Below are 25357 nucleotides of genomic sequence, written 5' to 3'. Positions count from 1 at the left end.
ATGGGACATAAAATAGGGGAAAATGAACGTGCGGAGCTTCTACTTCAAAGTCTACCAGATTCATATGATCAACTTATCATCAACATTACCAACAATATTCTTTTGGGCTTTCTAAGATTCGACGATGTCTTAACTGTGGTTCTCGGAGAAGAAATCAGGCGCAAGAATAAGGAAGATAGGTTGGTAACTTCGAAGCAGGCAGAGGCTTTACCGATAATAAGAGGAAGATTTATGGACCGTGACTCCAGTGGGAGCCAAAGACGAGGTAGATCAAAGTCAAGAAGTAAGAAAAAATATATTTACTGCTTTAAATGTGGCGGTAAAGGACACTTCAAGAAAGAGTGTACGAGTATCGAGAAGAGTTCTCAAGGAAATGTGGCCAGTACTTCAGGCAGTGGTGAAATATTATTCAGTGAAGCGGCAACAGTTGCAGAAGGCAGACACAAATTTTGTGACACATGGATTATGGATTCAGGAACGACGTGGCACATGACGTCTCGGAGATAATGATTTGATCGTTATGAACCAGTCTCAGGAGGATCTGTATAAATGGAAAATGATCATTCCTTGGAAATCGCTGGAGTCGGTACTGTCAAAATTAAAATGTTTGATGACACCATTCGCACCATACAGGAGGTACGACATGTGAAAGGACTGACGAAGAATCTTTTGTCCTTGGGGCAATTGGATGATATCAGGTGCAAAACTCGTATCGAGAACGGGATCATGAAAATTGTGAAAGACACGCTTGTGGTTATGAAGGCGGAAAAGGTTGCTACAAGTCTGTATGTACTTTTGGGAGAAACACACAAAGAGGCCGAACTAGCTGTTGCATCAATTGGTTCAGGAGAAGAATTAACAGTGTTATGACATAGAAAGCTCGGGCATATGTCAAAACGGGGATTGAAAATTCTCTCAGAACGGAAGCTGCTTACAAAAGTGTCACTACCCTTTTGTGAGTACTGTGTTACCAGTAAATAAACAGATTAAAGTTTGGCACTTCTACTGCCAGAAGCAAAAGTATATTGGAGCTGATTCATTCAGATGTTTGGCAAGCACCGGTAGTATCCCTAGGAGGAGCGAGATACTTTGTCTCGTTCATTGATGATTTCTCTAGGAGATGTTGGGTGTATCCAATCAAGAAGAAATCAGATGTATTCCAGATCTTCAAAGATTTCAAAGCGCGGGTTGAACTTGATTCTGAAAAGAAAATCAAGTGTTTGAGGACTGACAATTGAGGAGAATATATCAGTGACGAGTTTGATGAATTTTGTCAACATGAGGGCATCAAAAGACAGTTCACGACGGCTTACACACCTCAACAGAATGGAGTGGCAGAGCGGATGAATAGGACCTTGTTGGACAGAACAAGAGCTATGTTAAGGACTGCAGGTCTAGACAAGTCATTCTGGGCAGAAGCAGTTAAAACCGCTTGTTATATTATCAATAGTTCTCCTTCAGTGGCGATTGATCTGAAGACTCTGATGGAGATGTGGACTGGGAAGCCGACAGATTATTCTCATTTGCATGCATTTGAAACTCATGTGTACGTTCTGTACAATGAGTAAGAAAGATCGAAGTTGGATTCGAAATCCAGAAAATGTATCTTCTTGGGTTATGCTGATGGAGTAAAGGGGTTTCGCTTGTGGGATCCTACTGTTCACAAGCTTGTCAACAGCAGGGATGTTATCTTCGAGGAAGATAAAGTAAAGGGAGACAAAGGCACACCGAATTCAGAAACTACTATATTTCAGGTGAAAAATAAGACGGACGAAGGTCGGGTTTCTTGTGAAGCAGTACCAGAGCACGAAGAACAAGAGCATGTTGAGTCTGAGGTTTCCAATGTGAGGCAGTCAACTCGAGACAGAAGACCACCAGGTTGGCTTTCAGATTATGTCACTGAAAGCAACATTGCATATTGTCTATTATCAGAGGATGATGAGCCATCAAGTTTCCACGAGACTACTCAAAGCTCAGATGTATCCTTGTGGATGATAGCAATGCAAGAAGAATTGGAGGCATTGGACAAGAATAAAACTTGGGATCTTGTTACACTACCACGAGGGAGGAAAGGCATTGGAAACAGATGGGTCTATAAGATCAAGCGTGATGGCAATAACCAAGTGGAGCGGTATCGTGCCAGATTGGTGGTAAAAGGGTATGCTCAGAAAGAAGACATTGACTTCAATGAGATATTTTCTCCTGTGGTTCGGCTTACAACAGTCAGAGTGGTGCTGATATTATGTGCGGTGTTTGACCTACATCTAGAACAGCTAGATGTAAAAACAGCATTTCTTCATGGAGATCTTGAAGAAGAAATCTATATGCTCCAGCCAGAAGGTTTTGCGAAAATAGGCAAAGAGAACTTGTACGGTCTCAAACAGGTGCCGAGGTGTTGGTACAAGATATTTGATTCCTATATCATGAGCCTTGAATACAACAAACTGAGTGCAGACCCTTGTACATATATCAAGAGGTCCGGTGATGATTATATCATTTTGTTGTTGTATGTAGATGACATGTTGGTAGCAATCCCCAACAAAGATCAGGTCCAAGGATTGAAGGCACAGTTGGCTAGGGAATTTGATATGAAGGACTTGAGACCAGCAAACAAGATTCTAGGGATGCAAGTTCACCGAGATAGAAGTAACAGAAAGATTTGGCTTTCCCAGAAAAATTATTTGAAGAAAGTCTTGCAATGCTTCAACATGCAAGATAGTAAGCCAATATCGACCTCTCTTCCTGTTAACTTCAATTTATCCTCCGAGATGTGTCCTAGCAGTGAAGCAGAGAGGATGAAGATGTCTCGAGTACCATATGCATCAGCAGTGGGAAGTTTGATGTTAGCCATGATCTGTACAAGAACAGACATTGCTCAAGCAGTGGTAGCAGTTAGTCGGTATATGGCGAATCCTGGACGAGAGCATTGGAGCACTGTTAAGAGGATCCTTAGATACATTAAGAGTACCTCGAATGCTGCATTATTTTATGGAGGATCGGATTTTACACTCAGGAGTTATGTCGATTCAGATTATGCAGGTGATCCTGATAAGAGGAAATCTACTACTGATTATGTGTTTACACTTGCAGGGGGAGCAGTAAGCTGGGTTTCAAAACTGCAGACAATTGTGGTGTTATCTACAACAGAGGCAGAATACATGGCAGCTACTCAAGCTTGCAAGGAGGCAATATGGATTAAAAGGTTATTGGAGGAGATCGGACACAAACAAGATAATGTTCCTTTGTTTAGTGACAGTCAGAGTGCCTTGCACATCGCAAGGAATCCAGCCTTTCATTCCAGGACGAAACACATTGGAGTACAATTTCACTTTGTGCGGGAAGTGGTAGAAGAAGGAAGCGTGGATATGCAAAAGATCCATACAAATGATAACATGGCTGATTTTTTGACCAAGCAGTGAACACTGGAAAGTTTGAGTGGTGTAGATCCTCAAGTGGTCTAGCGGAAACGTAAGCAGCAGGGAATGACAAAATTGAAAGGATGTGTGGAGATGTGTTTGATTCTCAATCAAATCTCCAAGTGGAAGAAATGTCGGCTAAGGTCATTTAATGCGGGAAGAATTTTTTTGTGGCAGACAAAGAAGGCAGGCTTTGTTGAATAGGTCAGCAGGCTTTGTTGATTAATTGTGAGGAAAAACAAGTCGTATTTTGCATGCCCTGCAGATGGAAGGAAACTTCCTATAAACGATTCACACTCTGATTTTCGACTATAAACAGAGCTCTCCCCTTCATTCTGAAATCACCCCTTCTTCGAGTTTTCTCTCACCCTATTAGTTCTATAATATTTGTGAGGTGTTTGTTCTCCTGTATAAGAGAGTGTGTGTTCTCTTTGGAAACACAGTGAGTGAGTTGTACACCGTAAAATGTTATAGTGGAATTCTTTTCATCTTACCCGTGGTTTTTACCCTAACAATTTTTAGGGGTTTTCCACGTAAATTTCGGTGTTCAATTTATTCTTTATTTTCGAGTTTTATTATCTCAAATTCCGCACGTGAGACCAACATTATAGATGTATATAATTAAGGACAATTTTGTCAAAAGGAAAACATCGAGGTGTGTTTCCTTTGTTGGCATGGAAGAGTTCTTTTTTCTTTCTAAATAAATAATACTCGATAATAGTAGTAGTAGACCGTAAGAGCCCATTTATATTCTGTCCAGTCCATTACAGGAAGGCCCAATAGAATAGTACAAAGCCCACTTTTAGCATTCTATTAAAAAGTATACCGCGCACGTTAGAGCACGTCCCCCACCAAAATTTTCTAAACTGAATGCGGTTGCCTAGGGCTCCTCAAAATCTCTCGTACAGCAAATATTCTTTCAGTTTACATAGTACTCCATAGTTTCCTTGTATGCAAACACGTACATTGCTCGAGAATTTGAATCTCAAATGGTAAGAATTGCGAGCCATGTTGAAGACGAAGAAGCTCCCGATTGCTCTTCTTCGATAGGTATACAAGCATGCTTGTTTGTGTGTGTATAGGTATCTACTCGGGGAATTCATGTATGCTCGCGTTTATTTGTGTGATTTGAGTTGCGGAATTTTGAAATTTGAACAGAGAGGGTGAGAGTTGATCATAAGGTGGATGCTTCTCGGTCGAAGCATTCGGAGACGGAGCAACGTAGGAGGAGCAAAATTAATGAGAGGTAACTGTGATTCTTTTCATTATTGTTGTTGATTTATAGCTGTTTTGTGATTTTTAGAAATTTTTTTATTTAAGTTTATGGTTCATTTGGTCGCTAGTAATATGTTGGGCTTGTGGACATTAGACTTTGGTGTGAAATGTTCGAATTCTCGTGTTTCATTTGTACATTAAATTATTTTTCGGTTAGGAGTTGGAAGCCTGGATTCGGACTATTATAGTATATGAATTACTGCTTAATTTGGGATGGAGACAACCATTTTCATTGTGAGACCTCCATTTTTATTTCACAGTCATCATACGTATCTTCTTGGGTGGAGATCATTGTAAATTTTATTCATTGTAGATTTCAGATTTTGAGGGATTTAATCCCTGAAAGTGAACAGAAGAAAGATAAAGCTTCATTACTGCTAGAGGTCTGTTATCCGCTTTTCAGTTAAATTTTTGAATGATTTCTTACTTCTGGTACGAATGCTAATAAGCTTTATCTATACAGGTTATACAGTACATCCAATTTTTACAGGAGAAGTTACAAATGTATGAGGGAACATATCAAGGTTGGAGTCCAGAGCCCACGAAGTTGGCTCCATGGGTAAAATATACATGCTCTTTGATTTCCTTTTGATGCTGCACAAGTGAGGCTTTTTCTATTTTTTTGGCTCTTACTATTGGCTTCATGTAATTTTCACCTACAATCTCTGCGAAGTGATGCAGACATCAAAAGTTTGAGCAGAATGCAGTTCTTTCTCATTCATGTATATTGGGTTGTCTGCATCAAGTTGTGTTATGATATTCTATCCATGTGGGAAGTACCATTGTTGGGGATGGCATGACTGCTGCTTTGTGTATCATATAGTAATTATAACAGGCGCTGTAATCTTTTGAATTGTTTAGTCAAAATTTTTGTCCATTACTTATGGTTGACACTTTACAGAAAATCAATTCTGGACCAGTTGAAAGCTTCCTTGACCAAACTCAGCTTCAGAGGCATATATATGGGAGCGAAGACAACGGTGTTCTCAACCCTTTACGTCACGTACGGAACTCACCGGAATCTGAGTTGATTGGATCTGGCTTGTATAAATCTACAGATAACGTACCTAATGCAACAAATCAACCTCTTCTTATTAACCTGCCAACTCAAGCAGCAACATTTGAGGGTATGTCTGGTCAACCTAATCAAGAAAGTTTTCCTGATGCTGAGCATTTGACCCAGCTGTCGCAATCCCAATCATGGCCAGGGAGATCATGTGTGGATGATTACTCTATTCCTATCTGCAATACAAACAAGAGTGAACTGAAGAGTGAAAGTGGGGAAGCCAGTCAGTCAAGTGTTTACTCTCAACTGTAAGCAGCCATTATGAAAAGAAAAGGAAATTGATCTATGTATATGACATATACCCAATTAGACCTGTTCATCTAATTTTATGGGAAACTGCATTTGGTGCTGTTAATTATTTGATACATGCTAATGATTGTCGCAGGTTTCGTATCTCTATAACAATGATCATAGTGGAACACACTCAAATAAATACTCTAATAACGCACCATATATCAACATTAATGCAAATATTTGATGGGTATCAGTGTACTGGTTGTTAGTGTTTGATGGGATTTATGCTTAGATATGTGATTCTTTTTTGGCAATTAAGTTGGAATTTCATTGGATTTTTACATACTAATGATACATGGATAGCAAGTCTCTTTAGGCTTTTGCGTGGTTTACAATTTTGATGTATAGATTGGGAATATAATGTAACCATTTCGTTTAAACTCGTGACTTGGAGATTGTATCTAATATCACCAATGAAAAGCTTCTAAGTAGATGATAGTAGTTACTTCTGATGTCGGTTTTTTTTTCAACATCTTTTTGTTAAAGGAGATTTTTTACTAAATATTTTTTAACCTAATCTCTGTGTTTCCCATTCATTGATAGGAGATTTTAATGAAAATAGTTACATATTTCTGGGGTTAATGCTTATTTTGTTGACAGGATATTGAGTTCTTTGAAGAATGCTCTACAATCATCTGGAGTGGATTTATCTCAGGCCAGCATTTCGGTGCAACTTGATGTTGGCAAACAAATAAATGACAGAAGTACCATGGCAAAGTTTAGAATGAAGGTTCTTCCATCTTATTACGAAGCTATAACTTTGACTCCCCTGTGCTTATCTGTGTCTGCTTGCTACTTTCTCAAACTATTCTCAAGTAACTGCCTAAAGATCTCCGGCAACTTCAATAGTATTCTGATATATTCCAAATTCATATCACGTAATCTCTTCGAGTGCATGTTGGCTCCTACAATTGACTGGGAAAAGGGGAAAGCAAGAAGAAGAAACTAGTAGAAACAGGAAATAAAAAACGGGGAATCCAGAATAGTCGAAGCCCCGGAGAGAACTTATCAAATTTTATTGCCTGTACAAAATAACCATCTGGCATATTTATTCCCATTTGACCAATTGATTTCTAATTACAATAACTTTGTCAAACAGAGAATTAACTTATACATTATCATCTGTATTAATGTATGTTCCCAATGTTAAGATCGTACCATATTAAAAGATCAATTAACGTTTAAACTTGAAATGTACTCCTTGAGATGCAAACTCTACATGTGTTGGAAAATTTTTCAGTTATTAGTCATGGACTGCACAAATCAGAATTATGAGGAAAAGTTCTTATGAATGACTGCATGCTTGTGATGTTCAGTACTTGGACATTTTCTCTGTCCGAGGAAACTGTGCACAATCTATTACGATCCAGTTGGATTACATTATGTGATTCATCTATGTAACTTCGATTTTAGTTTTTCCAAATCGGATCTACTTTTATGTGCTTCGTCTCTTACATTTTTCCTACTGATTTAGGATAATCAGAATCCACCTGGTCTTGCTTCTGTGGCTTCTGGGAATGAACATCCTCATAAACGGTTCAGAGTCGATGAAAGCTAGTGCAGTGCTCCCAGACGAATGTACATACATGCTCATGCTCTTCCGAAAGGAATTGTCATCAGGTTTTAGCATATTATGTAATTTTTTTTCAATTTTGGCAGGCTTCCCTTTCTTTATAACGAGGTTTTCCGTAAGGTGGCAATTGCATTAGCTTAACTTGGGTAGCTACTTAGTTGTCGATCACTCCGAATATTACATATTCAGGCTATATCGAGCATTTGCCCTATTGCTGCACCTTTTAGCCTATACTTTATCTCAGACTATTAACTATAATTATGAAAATGTGGATAAATGAAGGTTATAAGATGGGTGAAGTTGCATTTATTGGGCGGAATGCCTTAGAATAGAAGAGCTGTTTCCCTAAAAACTCCATTTAATAAATAAATAACAATGGGTTTTATTTGTGAGAAATTATCAGTTCAAATTTGAGCCTTCTGTGTTCATTACCAATTAATCTCGATCAGCCAAGCTAACTCTCATGTAGCCCAAAAACAGGTGAATAAAGTAATATAGTGCGAGTTGATTTGAAATAAAAATTTCACAATTTATCACATTTTCTTTTTGAGCATATAAGTTTAGGACAGCCCGATGAGCCCATATGAGGCCCGCATAGGACTTATTTGGATACACGGTTTCCTTGATGAAATTGGGTTGATAAAAACATAAAATGATGGAAAAGATGTTTGTTTATAGGGATGGCAATTTTCTCCGCTGTTTCGGGGCTCCGCGGGGAAAACCCGAAATGAGACGGGTTCGGGGATATGTTAATGAGTTTGGTTTCGGGTTCGGGGATTTTTAAAAATCGCCGAAATATATTGGGACGGGTTTGGGAATCCTATCCCCATACCAAACCCTTCCAAACCCGTCCCGATAATATATATATGTATACTGTAATATATAAATAAAAAGTATATATATATAAATACAATAATATATTCGGGTATTTCAAACGGGTTCGGGGACGGGAACGGGGATTTTATCCCCACGGGTTTGGGGACGGGGATTCCCCGATTAGATAGATCCGGGGATGGGTGCGGAGATGAGAGCGGGGATATAATTAGGGGATGGGGATGGGGATGGCAAACCCGCATCCGTCCCGTCACATTGCCATCCCTATTTGTTTATTGAGAACCAATAGAAACAAAAAGATTTCTTTCACAATTTCTACGGAAAAAAAACAACAAATAATAATTTATATATTTTGGAAAAATTGAGATATCTAAAATTGAAAATCTTGAAATACTATTGTGTTAGTGAGGTAATATGGTACAAGAAAAACCAAGGGATAAACTACGATCCAAAAAATTTCTCCATTTGCATAAATGCTCTGCAAATACCTTAGATGAGAGAAGAAAAAGTCAAGAAGAACAAAAGGTGAAGTATTTCCAGAAAAAAGAAGACGAAGGAGGTGCAAAAAAAGAGAGAGAGGGGTGAATAACGGATGGGGAAAAATAGTTAAAAACTTAAAAATAATTCTTTTACCATGTTTAAAATTGTCCATTTACATAAAAATAATAATTAAAAGAATCATCGTATTAATACATCAAACCAAACACCTCAATAATTATCACATCATTTTTTATCTATCAAAATTCAACAATTTATCATTCTATAAATAATCACTTTGTAATCCAATCACTCCAACTTTTCAATCCCCGAAATGTATGCATATGCATGTGAAATTTCCGTAAGTTTAGAAAAAGGGGTTTCTTGAAATCTTCTTCAAATTCCCACCATCCTTGTGGTATGCATATGAATAGAGAATATGATCGATGGATCACAAGCTTCTTAGCGTTTTATCCAACGGTGGCAAGCATTCTTCTGGGTTGTCATAAAAATTCTTCTTCCTTGGGTCTATTCTCTATGGCAACACGCTTCTCCCGACTCCCTGTTCTGTCTTCCAAATGAGCTGAGAACTCATCCCAACTCAATGATCCATCATTGTATCTATCGATTAAACCTACCAAAACTCGCATGTTCAATAGAATCGTCTTCTTGAAACCTAGATATATGGTTTGTTTCAACAGATGACACAACCTTCATTAATCCAAACGTAATGAATCAATCATAAATGAGACGAGAGTTAAATAGCAACACGAGACTATAAGAGATACAGATCCAAGAATGCATAAGAGAACAAACCTGCGGTGGCCTTCAACAAGTTTAGCCATATTGCCGTCATAAGTTGGAACAAATACATCACTTTCCAAAGATACAAAATAACCCAGAGCAGCCATTTGAGACGAATGGTTCTTGAAAAACTTCAAGTCTGATGGTTCCAACAATGCCTCCTTGTTAACCTATTGCACAAAACTCAGTACTTGTTCAATGTGCTTTAAAATTAGACTTAGGGATGGACCCAGAACGGAATCAACTGAGGCCGACAGTAGTTTACCTCTAAAACATCACTAAGTAGCCCCTTAACAAATTTTCTTAATCCATCCCTATCGAGAGCTCAAGCTTGACTCTTTTACTCACAAGATTCGGAAATGCCGCCTTCAAACTTCTCAATCTCCTTGTTCCACCACATCTCTCCAGAAGCAATATACACTTGAGTGTTACTATCAATACCGAGTGCAATTAGTACTAGAGAAGTTTCTTCTGGTGTCAAAGGACATAGACCTTCCTTTCTTTTTGAGTACGGGATCTATTACTTTCTCCTTCCACCAAGAGTTAGCAAATCTGGTCGTAGATTGTTTCTACAGTCAGTATGCTAAAACGAATTGCTGCTTTTAAGTCAAAATAGGAACATTTTTTTACCTCATTGTAGTGAGTTCGTTCATCTCCTCGGTGTTGCAACCTTGAGTACAGCCAGAAAAAGACAACCTATCCATTTCATATCTCAGACGCAGGACAAGGAAAGGGCCATTTAGCCTTCTAAGAATTTTTCTTCCCAATTCCTCAATTTGGGAAGTAAATCTTAGAGAATGGAAATTTACTTTACATCTCAGCTTTTGAATCTCGAGTGGTAGCCTCTTGTTAGCTAGCCGAGACTACAAAAAAACGGTTGGATTAGCGACGGTTATAGGATAAACTGTCGCTTTTACGAGCGACGGTTTTGAATAAAACAGTCGCCTACTAAAGTAAGCGACAGTTTATCAAAAACCGTCGCTAACCGTCGCTATAATAGATTATAGCGACGGTTTATCCTATAACCGTCGCTATTTTGCGACTGTTCGAATAAACACTTGTAGGCTTCAATGAGTAACACAGATAGAAGTTGGATGTATCGTAGGTTGGAGAATGAGTTCTTAAGTAGTGAATTTTGTGTTGGTGTTAGAGACATTTGTATCATTTGCACTAAGTCATCCTGAGTGTTTATTGGATGGGAAATTTTCAACAAAACCGTCGCTAAAAACGTCGTCTTACCCTTTAGGCGACGGTTTTACCGACGGTTAAAACCGTTGCTAGTCTATTTTTTTTGTAGTGCGAGCATCAGTTCTGTTCAGATGCATTACTTGTTAGAAAAAAATGAGTTTTATCCTCGTTCATAATCGATAGAATAATTCGAACGAGCTACGTAGCGAACTGAATTATTTCTTGATTACTAATTAGGGTGAATGATAAATTAATTAAGTTCAAATTTTATGAGTGAAAAGATTGAATCGAAAGGATTATATATAAATATATATATATATATATTATAATATATAATATAATAATAAGAGTATATTATTATATTATAATATCATATATTTATATTTAAAAAAAATTTAAATCACAAAGGCCATGTGATTTTTATGAAGAGGTGGCTATGAAATGGTGTACTATTTCATGAAGAGGTGTGTTTTTTGATTCAAGGTTTTTCATTTTTTATAAATAAGACTCCTACTCATTTACATTCAACGCATCATTCTCGTCTCCTCCTTTCTCTCTAATTTAATTCTATATGCGAATTTTTAAGTATTAGCACGTCTAAAGTTCAAATTTTCAAGATATAAAATCTTGAGTTTGGATTTTCTAAGCTTATACGCTTAAATTCGAACTTTGGAATTAATTTGAGAGTTGTCTTCTAGTTTTAAGTTTTTTAAGCATTTGCGCTTAAATCGATGTTTTGCAAGATTTAAACTCTTGGAATTGGAATTTCAACGCTTAGAATTCGAAATTCAGAAAGTTTATGTATCATCTTGATAGTGTTCTAAACATTTCAAGTTCGTGTTGCTTTAAAATTTATATTGCCACTATTTTAATGCCGTAGTCGTTGTATCTTGATAATCAAATTGCCAACAACCATGAGCACCGAGGTGGAGTAATATCGTTTTAAGGAAAAAGAATCAAACTGTTGCTTCGACTATTTTTTCCTAGCCATTTGGTTCACTCATTTCTATCCTGAGACTTCCCCAAAACAAAAGAATATCATACCAACACTACTTTATATGCTTTAAGAAGCGGAAGAATCTGTCAACAAGTATAAAACTTTCCTAGTTCAACTCTACTTTTAAGTTTTGAAGGAAGCTCTTTGAGTATCTGGACCTCATCCCTCAAAGATTTGATGAAATGGTCAACATTGAATATATCCTTAAAATCACTGCAAAGCAAGTAAAAATATTAGTAACAAATAAAAATCGTGATTTGAAGTTGGTGAAAAAGTATGCTAAGTCATTAAAATTATATTTTATTCAATCAATTCTATGAATATAATATACATAGATTCTTGAGGAGGTTTTGTGTGAAAAGTTTTCACAAATTTTTATCCGTGAGATGGGATGAGTCGAACCATAATTATAATTAAAAATAATATTTTTAGCATAAAACACAATGAGTTGAGTTAGATATATGTCTCACAAATTGAACAATTACAAAAGTTTTTGCGTAGATTATTAGTAAAAGTCAATGTATTAATTATTGACGAAGACAAATAATTATAGGCAAAAACTTGTGTGAGACGGTCTCACGAGTCGTATTTGTGAGACGGATCTCTTATTAGGGTTATCCATGAAAAAATATTTTTTTTATGCTAAGAGTATTACTTTTTATTGCGAATATGGGTAGGGTTGACTCGTCTCACAGATTAGTATCCGTGAGACGGTCTCACATGAGACCCTCTCATAATTATAATGTGGGTTTACTAAGAAAACGGATTAATTGATAGATAATAATTTATATGAAGTGATTTTCCCTGGAACTATACGATCAATTTACCTATTAACTTTCATTTATATTAAATAAGATAGATACAAACACTAATTTTTCATTTTTTGCCCTCCATATGTTTTTCCTTTTATTTGAATTTTGTTTTAAATATTTTTTTTTGCTAATGATGTGATCCTGATGAAATGAGTGAGCAGGTTCGGATGCTCCACCGGATCTGCTATCAAAATGATGAAGGAAATAAGAGCAATGTAGATATCTGAACCAGAAGCTTCTTTCCCGGGCGGAGAGGATTTCCTGCACTCAATAAGGTAACCACGTGAATGGGCGCCGGAGGGGTATCAGGCGTGACCACTCTGATACCTAAGTCAGTTAATGACTCAAGCCAAGAACCAATGTAACCAAATGATGGTTGTGATATTGGTGTGAATGAATGTAAATGTAAAGAGAGAACCTGGTATTTATAGTAGGAGAAGTAATGATGACCTCGTTCTCCGTACTACCTACTAATTTATAGTAGGACGGCTGAGCACACCCTATATTCTGACATGTCAAATCTCATACTGATCACATCCAGCCCATCTGATTTTGTCAACCCATCGACTTGGTGTCAGAGGTGGGACAGTCGTCCACATCCTATTCTGCTAGTATACTCGAGTGCGGTGCTCATATCGAGGTGGCCTGAGTAGAAAGTTCTCGGGAGGTTGAACGAGAGCCCGGGTGTCTGGTGGCCCGGGGAGGAGACGTCCCGGGCATTCACCCGCCCGGCTTCTGATGAACCCTACCTGTCGACTTGTCCTGATTCTGGCCATCCATCCAGTATCCTGGGTCGTCCATGCCCCGGGCACAAGAATCGTCCATGACTCGGGCACAACCCGGGTTATCCCGAGGGTATCAACTAACAATAATTTAAAATCAAAATTATTAACATCATTTATTTTTTCCCGAGTTTCAATCGCAAAAACTCGTAAAATTTAAATTATATTTATTAAAATTATTAACATCTTTTATTTTATTTTATCAACACACATACATAAAAAAAGTAATATATATTAAAATTTAAAAGAATAATATGAAATAAAAATGTTAATATATATCCAGATTCCTATTTAATATCTATGCCTCTGGATTTAAGCCCAGAAGTATTGGGCTTAAACTTTCATAAAAGCCCAAACGGGCATTTATATTTCAGTTTCTGTTGTTTAACCCAAATTTCTAGGTTTTAGTTTGTGGTGATTTCATCCGAATCTCCACAGCCTAAATCGATTATACACAGTTACAAAGCAAGAGGAGATGAGGAAGCTGAAGTTTCATGAGAAGAAACTCTTGAAAAAAGTTGATTTTTTGGAATGGAAGAGAGAAGGCGGGCACAGAGAGAACCAGGTTATGCATCGGTATCACCTCACGGGCAGAGACGACTATAAAAAGTATTTCTCACGATTTCATTTCGAATTTATGTTGCGGGACTACTAAATTTTCTGGATATTGGTGGAATACTTGGTGTATGAATTTTTTTGTTTAATTTTTCTGAAAATTAATGTATCTTCTGGACTGGACTGGACTGGACTGGACTGGACTTTTTAGTTATTGACGGTTGATGAACTGTTTTCTTATCTCTCATTGTTTTTTAGGTATTCGAGTTTGTGTAGAATGGTGCAGAAGCTTGTGAATATTTTGAAACAGATGGATCCGAGAGACCCTTTTCGGATTGAGGTGACTGATGCCCTTCTTGAGAAGCTGTAAGATTTACTCGTCAAGTCTGACTTTTAATGTTTCGTAGTAGTTAACATGTGCTCGTCTGGATTCAAGAAAATATTTGTTAATTACTATGACGTTAACGACCAAAATTTAGGTGACAATAGTTAATTGTCTTGTAGATTCTTTATTTCGAACAGAGCATGTAACCGTCTGTGACTAGTTTGGGTCTTGTGGTGGACCTGTAGGGGTGGAATGACTCAATTTTCCTTGTAATTTGTTGGACATAGGACTTCATGCCTCTTAATTTCCCTGTTTTCAAAAAGTTGTGTGAGGTATTTCTATATATACACAACATGCATCGATTGCAGTTGAATCACGCGAGACTTAATATCGCTTGGACCTGCATAATCTCTTGGCATTGAATGTGCCTAGTATGGTCTTATCTTGTAAATATTTAATCTTGAAATATATGTCTTGTACTCAATTTTCAAAAATTTTGATCGCGTTTTTATCTTGTAAATTTTTTACCTTGAAATATATGTATGGACCAGTGTACACAAAAAATCGAAATCTATGTACTCGTGTAGTTGAAGCTTCGAATCTCCCATATAAAATCTCATACAAACTTATCCGGTACAAATTTCGAGTATTAAAAAAAATAAATACCGAGTTTGAAAATTTGCGGGTTTTACATGATAAATAATAAGAGGGGAGAAATATATATTTGATTATTTTTGATTTACATCAATTCAGTTACAGAATGGGTGTGATACCATCTCGGAAAAGCTTGGCTTTGTGTGAACGCTTGTCAGTATCAGCTTTTTGCCGGTAAGAAGTCTGTACCATGTAGTTTATCGCTATGATTTAAACAATGATAGGCAGGTGATGTTGGTGCTATTTTCTTTTTGTACACGTGCTTGCTTCAGGCGCAGGCTTGCAACTGTCATGGTGCAGTTGAAGTTCGCAGAGCACTTAAAAGAAGCAGTGACATATATTGAGCAAGGCCATATTCGTGTGGGACCAGATACTGTTACGGACCCTGCATTCCTTGTCACAAGGAATATGGAAGATTTCGTTACATGGGTCGATACGTCAAAGATAAGGAGGAAGGTCTTGGAATACAATGATAAGCTGGATGACTTTGATGCTATGAACTGAGAACTCCTTCACAAGTTGATTTCTTGCATCAGATAATGGTTGATATGTGATTAGGTACTATGGCACACTGTAAGCTTCGTTTGTCTTTGGTTGAAATTTGTAGTGTTGACGTTATGGTAAGAGTGACAGATCTAAGAATTAAGCTTAAGGCTCTTTTTAAAATATCCTGGGAGTGGAAAAACCCTTTGATTTTTCAGAATCGATATGTATGAAATTTCAAATTTGAGTTTAAAATGTGTTAATTTTAGCTTGAGCTTTTGAAGATTGACGAACTCAACTCCACAACACGCTCCTCTCTGATAGTACAGATGAGCAGATGGAACATACAAATCAATATAAAACTATGTGAAGACTATACAAATCACCATCAAATTTAACTTTTTTATTGAAGAGAATTGCATCTTTAAATTCATTATGCAAAAGTAGAAGAAACTACAGTCACCATTCTAGGAAAGCCATTAATCTGTTTGAAAGGGAATGGAGGGAATGAGATCGGCAACAAGTTGCTTTGCTGATCATTTACCTTTATTATCTGCTACTTGGGATGGTTTTACGGCAGCTTCTTTCTTGGGGGGCAAAAATGGGATTCCAGGCAGTGGTGGCAGACGTGGAAGCAGCGGTATAGGTGGCAACCTAGGAAGCAACGGCAGTGTAGGAAGGTAGGGCCCAAGTGTTGGTTGTTCAGGCGGTGTTGGATCTTGAATTGGAGGCAAAAACGCTGGATCGTTAGGATTCGAAATGGAGGATTTTTGAACTTTCCGGTTCTTGAAATTCTTGATGCCTGGTCTCTCATCACACATTTCTGGTTCCTTCATTGGCTTCAACGTAAGAAACCCATCTGAGAAAATGTTTCTTCCTTGTTTTCCTGATCGGAAATGGTGACTTGCTGATGCAGCAACAGTGCAGTAGGGATGGCTGCTGCTGAGTAAGTTTACGGAACAGCCCTTGATTTTTCTGACATGTTTGCTTATATAGGAAGGGAGATGAATTTTGAATTCTCCATTGTCGTTTGTTTTCACTTCCTGTCTGAAACTGATTTTTGCTGAACTTGTGTCCTTGCACTCCACTGCAACAGACGCACCTAAGACACATGACAGTATTTATTTTTTTGTTAAAATATATAAAAAATAAAGATCAAGGGCAACCCTTCACTTGAAATATAAAGAAAGAGTTATTTAAGATGAAAAGAACCTGAAAAGAAGCGTCTGATCTGTGGAAATTTATGTTGGAAGCATGTATCACAGTACGCAGTTCCGTAAACAACGGCAAGAGATGGAAGCTTTTTCACATATTTAGCCTCAGAAAGGTTACCATATGTGAAAAATAATAAGATTACTGAAAATAATAAGATTACTGCCGAAAACAAAGACATGGTTTGGATCATAAGTACCCAATATCACATGTATCTGCGGGGTTCGATTCTGAAAATGAAGATCTATCAATCAACCAACTATCAAATTCATTCACAAAATCAAATTTATGTCCTTGTTGATTTGGAATTCTTGATTGCTTAAACATTTTGTAGTGTGAGAAAAGGCATGGCTTTTATGTCATTCATGCAGAAACTGTTGGTCTCATGTGCGGAATTTGAGATAATAAAACCCGAAAATAAATAATAAACTGGACACCGAGATTTACGTGGAAAACCCCTAAAAATTATTAGGGTAAAAACCACGGACAAGATGAAAAGAATTCCACTATAATATTTTGTGGTGTACAACTCACTCACTGTGTTTCCAAAGAGAACACACACTCTCTTAATACAGGAGAACAAACACCTCACAAATATTATAGAACTAAGCACTCAAATGCTTATAGGATGAGAGAAAACTCGAAGAAAGGATGATTTCATAATGAAGGGAGGAGCTCTATTTATAGAGCCCCTTGACCGTGTGAATACACATCTCGGAGGATAACTTGAAGTTAACAGGAAGAGGGGTCGATATTGGCTTACTTTCTTGCATGTTGAAGCGTTGCAAGACTTTCTTTAAATAATTTCTCTGTGAAAGCCAAATCTTTCTGTTACTTCTATCTCGGTGAACTTGCATCCCTAGAATCTTGTTTGCTGGTCCCAAGTCCTTCATATCAAATTCCCTAGCCAACTGTGCCTTCAATCCTTGGACCTGATCTTTGTTGGGGCCTGCCACCAACATGTCGTCCACATAGAACAGCAAAATAATATAATCATCATCCAGACCTCTTGAAATATGTACAAGGGTCTGCACTCAGTCTGTTGTATCCAAGGCTCATGATATAGGAATCAAATCTCTTGTACCAACACCTCGGCGCCTGTTTGAGACCGTACAGAGATTTGTTCAACCTGCAAACCAAGTTCTCTTTGTCTTTTTCCGCAAAACCTTCTGGCTGGAGCATATAGATTTTTTCTTCAAGATCTCCATGAAGAAACGCCGTTTTCACATCTAGCTGTTCTAGATGTAGGTCAAACACCGCACACAATGCCAACACCACTCTGACTGTTGTAAGCCGAACCACAGGAGAAAATATTTCATTGAAGTCAATGCCTTCTTTCTAAGCATATCCTTTTACCACCAACCTAGCACGATACCGCTCCACTTGGTTATTGCCATCACGTTTGATCTTATAGACCCATCTGTTTCCAATGGCTTTCCTCCCTCATGGTAGTGTAACAAGATCCCAAGTTTTATTCATGTCTAATGCCTCCAACTCTTCTTGCATTGCTATCATCCACAAGGATACATCCGAGCTTTGAGTAGCCTCGTGGAAACTTGATGGCTCACCATCCTCTGATAATAGACAATATGCAATATGCTTTCAGATATTGCTTTCAGTGACATAATCTAAAAGCCAACCTGGTGGTCTTCTGTCTCGAGTTGACTGCCTCACATTGGAAACCTCAGACTCAACATGTTCTTGTTCTTCGTGCTCTGGTACTGCTTCACAAGAAACTTGACCTTCGTCCGTCTTATTTTCCACCTGAAAAATAGTAGTTTCTGAATTCGGTGTGCCTTTGTCTCCCTCTACTTTATCTTCCTCGAAGATAACATCCCTGCTGATGACAAGCTTGTGAACAGTAGGATCCCACAAGCGAAACCCCTTTACTCCATCAGCATAACCCAAGAAGATACATTTTCTGGATTTCGAATCCAACTTTGATCTTTCTTGCTCATTGTACAGAACGTACACCGGACTTCCAAATGTATGCAAATGAGAATAATCTGTCGGCTTCCCGGTCCACATCTCCATCGGAGTCTTCAGATCAATCGTCCACTGAAGGAGAACGATTGATAATATAACAAGCGGTTTTGACTGCTTCCACCCAAAATGACTTTTCTAGACCTGCAGTCCTCAACATAGCTCTTGTTCTGTCTAACAAGGTTCTGTTCATCCGCTCCGCCACTCCATTCTGTTGAGGTGTGTAAGCCGTCGTGAATTGTCTTTTGATGCCCTCATGTTGACAATATGCATCAAACTCGTCACTGGTATATTCTCCTCCATTGTCAGTCCTCAAACACTTGATTTTCTTTTCAAAATCAAGTTCAACTCGCGCTTTGAATTCTTTGAAGATCTGGAAAACATCTGATTTCTTCTTGATTGGATACACCCAACATCTCCTAGAGAAATCATCAATAAACGAGACAAAGTATCTCGCTCCTCCTAGGGATACAACCGGTGCTTGCCAAACATCTGAATGAATCAGCTCCAATATGCTTTTGCTCCTGGCAGTAGAAGTGCCAAACTTTAATCTGTGTTGTTCACTGGTAACACAGTGCTCACAAAAGGGTAGTGACACTTTTGTAAGTCCCGGCAGCAGCTTCCGTTCTGAGAGAATTTTCAACCCCCGTTCTGACATATGCCCGAGCTTTCTATGCCATAACACTGTTAATTCTTCTCCTGAACCAATTGATGCAACAGCTAGTTCTGCCTCTTTGTGTGTTTCTCCCAAAAGTACATACAGATTTGCAGCAACCTTTTCCGCCTTCATAACCACAAGCGCGCCCTTCACAATTTTCATGATCCCGTTCTCGATAGGAGTTTTGCACCCGATGTCATCCAATTGCCCCAAGAACAAAAGATTTTTCGTCAGTCCTTTCACATGTCGTACTTCCTGTATGGTGCGAATGGTGCCATCAAACATTTTAATTTTGATAGTACCGACCCCAGCGATTTCCAAGACATGGTCATTTCCCATGAATAAAGATCCTCCTGAGACTGATTCATAATGATCAAACCATTCTCTCCGAGACGTCATGTGCCACGTCGCATCCTGAATCCATTATCCATGTGTCACAAAATTTGTGTCTGCCTTCTGCAACTGTTGCCGCTTCGCTGAATAATATTTCACCACTGCCTGAAGTACTGGCCACATTTCCTTGAGAACTTTTATCGATACTCGTACACTCTCTCTTGAAGTGCCCTTTACCGCCACATTTAAAGCAGTAAATATTTTTCTTCTTACTTCTCGACTTTGATTTACCTCGCCTTTGACTCCCACTGGAATCACGGTCCATAAATCTTCCTCTTATCATCGGTAACGCCTCTGCCTGCTTCGAGGTTACCAACCTATCTTCTTTATTCTTGTGCCGGCTTTCTTCTCCGAGAACCGCAGTTAAGACATCGTCGAATCTTAGAAAGCCCATAAGAATATTGTTGGTAATGTTGATGATAAGTTGATCATATGAATCTGGTAGACTTTGAAGTAGAAGCTCCGCACGTTCATTTTCCCCTATTTTATGCCCCATGGAAGTGAGTTGGGCAAATAGACTATTTAGTGTGTTGATATGGTCGGTCATCGATGAGGATTCCGCCATCCGAAGAGTATAAAGCCTTCTCTTTAGGAAAATCATATTGTGTAGGGACTTGACCTCGTACATCTTTGTCAGAGTATCCCAGATAAATTTGGCTGTTTTTATCTCAGAGATACTTGACAAAACTTCGTCAGCTATAGCCAAGTGTAAATTGACAACAACATTATCATTCATCTCATTCCACTTTCCATCATCTGTAATCTCCACCGATCTATTTTCAATAGTCGCCAAGCAATTCACCTTTCTTAAAACTGCTTGTATCTTTATTTTTCACAGCATAAAATTGCTTCCATTGAACTTTGCTATCTCGTACCTTCCCGCCATTATGTCTACAACAATTTAGTAAACTGGACAAAATAATCCCGCCTTAAATAAAAAATCTCAAAAAATCTTTTCTGATGTGGAAGATCAGTCCAGGCTGTAACCACAGAGCATACTCAGAATTTTAAAAAATTTTAAACCAAGGCTCTGATACCACTTGTTGGTCCCATGTGCGGAATTTGAGATAATAAAACCCGAAAATAAAGAATAAACTGGACACCGAGATTTACGTGGAAAACCCCTAAAAATTATTAGGGTAAAAACCACGGGCAAGATGAAAAGAATTCCACTATAATATTTTGTGGTGTACAACTCACTCACTGTGTTTCCAAAGAGAACACACACTCTCTTAATACAGGAGAACAAACACCTCACAAATATTATAGAACTAAGCACTCAAATGCTTATAGGATGAGAGAAAACTCGAAGAAATGATGATTTCAGAATGAAGGGAGAAGCTCTATTTATAGAGCCCCTTGACCGTGTGAATACGCGTTAAAACGCGTATTCAAACATTCCACGAAATTTCCGCAGTATCCCACGTTTTTATTCCCCTCAATTATTGTATCAAATTTGGCAACTCATTTGCTGATTATGCCCATTTGACTATTCTACCGACAGAAACCAGTGAACTGCAAACTAGCAAAAGTTATTTCATCGGTATTATAGCGGTCAGTAGACAGGACAAATATAAGATTTTAACTTTAGAATGAATTTGGTTTGGTTATGGTTGAGAATTGGATGAATGGGCAGTTGGGATTCTTAGTTGTTCACGAGAACTTGCTAGCTGCCACATAATTCATGGGCCTTCTTAGGCTGAGTTCTTGTGTCATTCCGACTATGAATTCTTTGAATACACAAGGGTTACACTGTTTGCCTTCAACTTTGCTTTTAGACATTGAAACTAATCGCGACACACAGAGTTATGAGCATTGAATTCCCGTCTTCTAACATCTTGGGCTAGAATTTCCAAAGAATTAACTAATTTCCTTTCAGTCATTGTTTCATCCGAGTACTTGTTTATTTATCATAAAATGCCAGAAGCTGCTTCGCATCATTCACTGGCTTTTACGCACATGTTCCTCTACAGGTAGTGACAAATCCATTGAAGACACAATTCAGGTTCAAAATACGAAGCGCTTGACCCCAGTAAGGACCATTTGCCCTCTATGAGGGTCTGCTCAGAAAGGAAATGACATTTTAGAAAACAGTATAGTAAAAATAATCATGAATTTTCACTCATTGGATTCACAAAGTCGTCAACTGCATGTGCAGTATGGTAATGAATCTATACGAACTCGCATAGTCCTTTTCATGTCATTTTCACCCTAAGTTCCGCAACATTCATTTCCCAAAAAAAAAAAAAAAACAATTGTAACATCGTTATTAATCGAAATTATCCCAAGAATTCCTTTTGTCGAATAATTTCACTAGTTTGGCAGAGAGAAAATTATTGTTCGATTCCAAGATTTAGGAATACTACAGGTCTGCTTGAACTTTCTTTGTGATTCGTCGGGTTTTCCTATATTAATACATTTGTATAGCCCTTGTGATATTTTATAATATATGTTCGATTTTAGAGTAAATATTTTTTGTGTTTTTGGTGTAACATTTTTAAGTTAGAAAAACACCTAAATCAAATTACAAAAATATTCAACCTATTTTAATAAATTTGTAAATTGTTTATAACTAACATATCTTATTCACTTTCAAAAATCTTTTAAATTTCTAAGAGTTTTATTTATTTTTATCTGTATTTTAAAATTTTTAGATGATTATATAATCTATTTGCACTAAATATATTTAGATTAGGTCTCTTGTGAGACGGTCATACATATCTTTTCTCGTGAGACGAATTAACACTACTCATGTTTACAATAAAAAAAATAATCACTACAAAAAAAAACAGTTGGATTAGCGACGGTTATAGGATAAACCGTCACTATTATAGCGATGGTTTTAGTTAAACCGTCGCTTTAGTAGCGACGGTTTATCAAAAACCGTCGCTAATATTGCGACTGTTCGAACAAACTCGTCACCATTTTGTGTGACGGGTTTTTTTGACCGTCGCATTTGGCGACGTTTATATTTAAGTCTGTCGTCGTATTAGGCGACGGGTATTTGTGCGACGGGTTAATACAAGACCGTCGCAATATTCAGCGACGGTTTTTGTATAGCGACGGTTTTCGACCACCGTCGCCAATAGCGACGGTTGTACCCAAACCGTCGCTATGATTCTATATATACCGAGGTTCGCGAACATTTTAATCGTCGCTATGATTCTATATATACCGAGGTTCGCGAACATTTTCTTCAGATATACTCAATTCTGTAATAAGAAATGTAAATTATACCTCAGAAATACCTAGACCTATTGTAACGACCCATTACAGGCCCAGTGGACCGCCCATACGGCCCACTGCTCCGATCGACCCAAGGTTATCCCGATCTTGGGCTCCCTTAAAGAGGCCTTTTTCCTCACGGGCTTTCCATAGGCGTCGTACGGGTTACTCATAGGATCTCCCCCTCCCTACCAAGGGGTTTCTTTCGCCTCCCCAGGACTCGATCCCATGACCTATAGGATAAGTACATTGATATCAAAAGTCGCGCCTTTTATTGTAACGACCCATTACAGGCCCAGTGGACCGCCCATACGGCCCACTGCCCCGATCGACCCAAGGCTATCCCGATCTTTTCCCTCACGGGCTTTCCATAGGCGTCGTACGGGTTGCTCATAGGACTCTCCACACCAGGTTGGTGGAGTGATACCTCCCCAAGTCTCGAACTCATGACCTCTTGGCATAAGTATATTGTTCAAAGAGACTTGGTACCAGTTGAGCTAGTGTGGAGAGTCCTATGAGTAACCCGTACGACGCCTATGGAAAGCCCGTGAGGGAAAAGGCCCCTTTGAGGGAGCCCAAGATCGGGATAGTCTTGGGTCGATCGGGGCAGTGGGCCGTATGGGCGGTCCACTGGGCCTGTAATGGGTCGTTACACCTATATATACCAAAAATAGGATAGGAAGACAATTAAATATTCCAGAACAACAATTTGAATCAGAATAAGATCCAACTAGTCCAATTTTTTCCTCAATAACAGAAAATATAATTAATGAACTAAATGTTATAGAAAAAGAATTTCAAATAGATAAAAACTTTCTACATAAGGATTTTTATGCTATACATAATAAAGAGAAGAGATTATGATTTTTTGAAAAATTTATGGAAACCAGAAAAGATATTCATCAAATAGATAAAAACTTTCTACATAAGGATTTTTATGCTATACATAATAAAGATAAAAGATTATGGTTTTTTGAAAAATTTATGGAAACCTTAAAAGATATTCAACAAAAATTCTATGAATTTATAAATAAATATAAAATTCACATTTTATTCTTCGATTGGTTTGAATTATACTCCTCTCAAAATTCCTTAAAATACCCATTTTCAAACTATGTAAATCCTATTACAATAAGAAATAAATCACCAGAATGGGAAACCATTACTGATTCTAGAAAAACTCAATCTAATCATCCTCCTTTACAAAGAATTAAAATACTATACAAAATCAACAAATTGAAGCAATTCCTATAAAAAAAATCCAGGAGATAATGATAAAATTAAAATAAAAAACATCATAACAAAAAATAATTTCACAAATACAAATTTAAATACCATAGGAAAACAATTAGATAGGATAGAAAAATAAATAAAAAAACAACCCACAAATAAAATAGAAACTTCGAATACAGATAGTAAACTCAAAAACCAAAATTTTAAACCATATATCAAATAACTGAAAATAGTGTTAAAAATATTAAAGAAAATAATTCTGAATTTATAAAAATAATACAAGATAAATTAAGTAAAATGGTAACAACAGCCGGTAGTTCAAATCAATCCATAGATCAAACTGCTCCTGAAACACCAACATCTAATCTTAGAATAAATACATTAAATCATGATTCAGATATTAGTGAGGCTTTTGAAAAATTCCAAAATCCTACAAATAAAATCAATAAAATAGATTGGAATCAATCTTCACAAAAGTTACAAATTATTCCTGCTCCAGATTTAGGAATAATAAAACTCATAACACAATCTCGTTTTAATGCTTCTTCCGTTTATGATTGAAACATAGATGGAATGACTGCATATAATATTCTTAGTATTTTACAACAAATGACTATGGCAGCAAATGCCTATAAAACTCAAACAAATACACAAGATAGAACCATAGCCGAACTCCTTGTAGCTGGTTTTTCTGGCCACATTAAGGGTTGGTGGGATTATTATCTTATAAATCAACCACAAGAAGACATTCTAAATTCTGTAAAAACTGATGAAGATGGGATACCAATTTTAGATGAAGATGAAAATCCCCAACAAGATGTGTAGCTACTTTAATCCTAACAATCTCTTTACACTTTATAAGTGATCTTTCACATTTAAAAGATAAAAATGCTGAATTATTATCAAATCTTAAATGTAAAAATTTAAGTGATCTTCAATGGTATAAAAATACTTTTCTAACCAGAGTCATGCTTAGGGAAGACTCTAATAAACCATTTTGGAAAGAAAAATTCCTAGCAGGATTACCAACTCTTTTAGGAGAAAAGGTTAGAAATAAAATTAGGGAATCATGTGGAAAACAAAAAAAACGGTTGGATTAGCGACGATTATAGGATAAA

At 37.4% G+C, this 25357-nt stretch overlaps 2 protein-coding genes and 1 pseudogene across 3 annotated transcripts; 2 read left to right on the top strand and 1 right to left on the bottom strand.

Annotated features, from left to right (window-relative positions):
• The first annotated feature begins 4259 nt into the window (after positions 1-4259).
• LOC142531458 (transcription factor BIM2-like) lies at positions 4260-7891 on the top strand. 2 transcript variants are annotated; one of them, XM_075637586.1, is made up of 8 exons: positions 4260-4466; positions 4575-4662; positions 5005-5074; positions 5155-5250; positions 5593-5818; positions 5900-6005; positions 6652-6781; positions 7526-7891. In XM_075637586.1, exons 1-8 carry the CDS (start codon positions 4406-4408, stop codon positions 7607-7609), a joined length of 861 nt encoding a protein of 286 aa, XP_075493701.1. In that variant the 5' UTR covers positions 4260-4405; the 3' UTR covers positions 7610-7891. The 2 variants fall into 2 exon arrangements, with proteins under 2 accessions (XP_075493701.1, XP_075493700.1); XM_075637585.1 differs by having other exon boundaries at positions 5593-6005.
• A 1389-nt stretch (positions 7892-9280) lies between these two features.
• Positions 9281-12148, bottom strand: LOC142530657 (rhamnogalacturonan I rhamnosyltransferase 1-like; annotated as a pseudogene).
• A 1748-nt stretch (positions 12149-13896) lies between these two features.
• LOC142531490 (uncharacterized) lies at positions 13897-15818 on the top strand. The gene is made up of 4 exons (XM_075637639.1): positions 13897-14127; positions 14332-14439; positions 15152-15226; positions 15325-15818. Exons 1-4 carry the CDS (start codon positions 13994-13996, stop codon positions 15554-15556), a joined length of 549 nt encoding a protein of 182 aa, XP_075493754.1. The 5' UTR covers positions 13897-13993; the 3' UTR covers positions 15557-15818.
• The last annotated feature ends 9539 nt before the right edge of the window (positions 15819-25357 follow it).

The sequence above is a fragment of the Primulina tabacum genome, chromosome 17 (assembly GCF_025594145.1).
Source record: "Primulina tabacum isolate GXHZ01 chromosome 17, ASM2559414v2, whole genome shotgun sequence".
Taxonomy (NCBI): domain Eukaryota; kingdom Viridiplantae; phylum Streptophyta; class Magnoliopsida; order Lamiales; family Gesneriaceae; genus Primulina; species Primulina tabacum.
The sequence above is the reverse complement of the archived record's forward strand: the minus strand, read 5'-3'. Positions and strand labels throughout refer to the sequence as shown.

Excerpts from the sequence above, each read along its gene's own strand:
- LOC142531490 (XM_075637639.1), top strand. The coding sequence starts at position 13,994 with ATGAGGAAGCTGAAGTTTCATGAGAAGAAACTCTTGAAAAAAGTTGAT. Across the intron at positions 14,440-15,151 it reads GATGCCCTTCTTGAGAAGCT|TTACAGAATGGGTGTGATAC; the intron begins GTAAGATTTACT and ends ACATCAATTCAG. Across the intron at positions 15,227-15,324 it reads TCAGTATCAGCTTTTTGCCG|GCGCAGGCTTGCAACTGTCA; the intron begins GTAAGAAGTCTG and ends TGCTTGCTTCAG.
- LOC142531458 (XM_075637585.1), top strand. The coding sequence starts at position 4,406 with ATGGTAAGAATTGCGAGCCATGTTGAAGACGAAGAAGCTCCCGATTGC. Across the intron at positions 4,467-4,574 it reads CGATTGCTCTTCTTCGATAG|AGAGGGTGAGAGTTGATCAT; the intron begins GTATACAAGCAT and ends AAATTTGAACAG. Across the intron at positions 5,251-5,592 it reads CCACGAAGTTGGCTCCATGG|AAAATCAATTCTGGACCAGT; the intron begins GTAAAATATACA and ends GACACTTTACAG.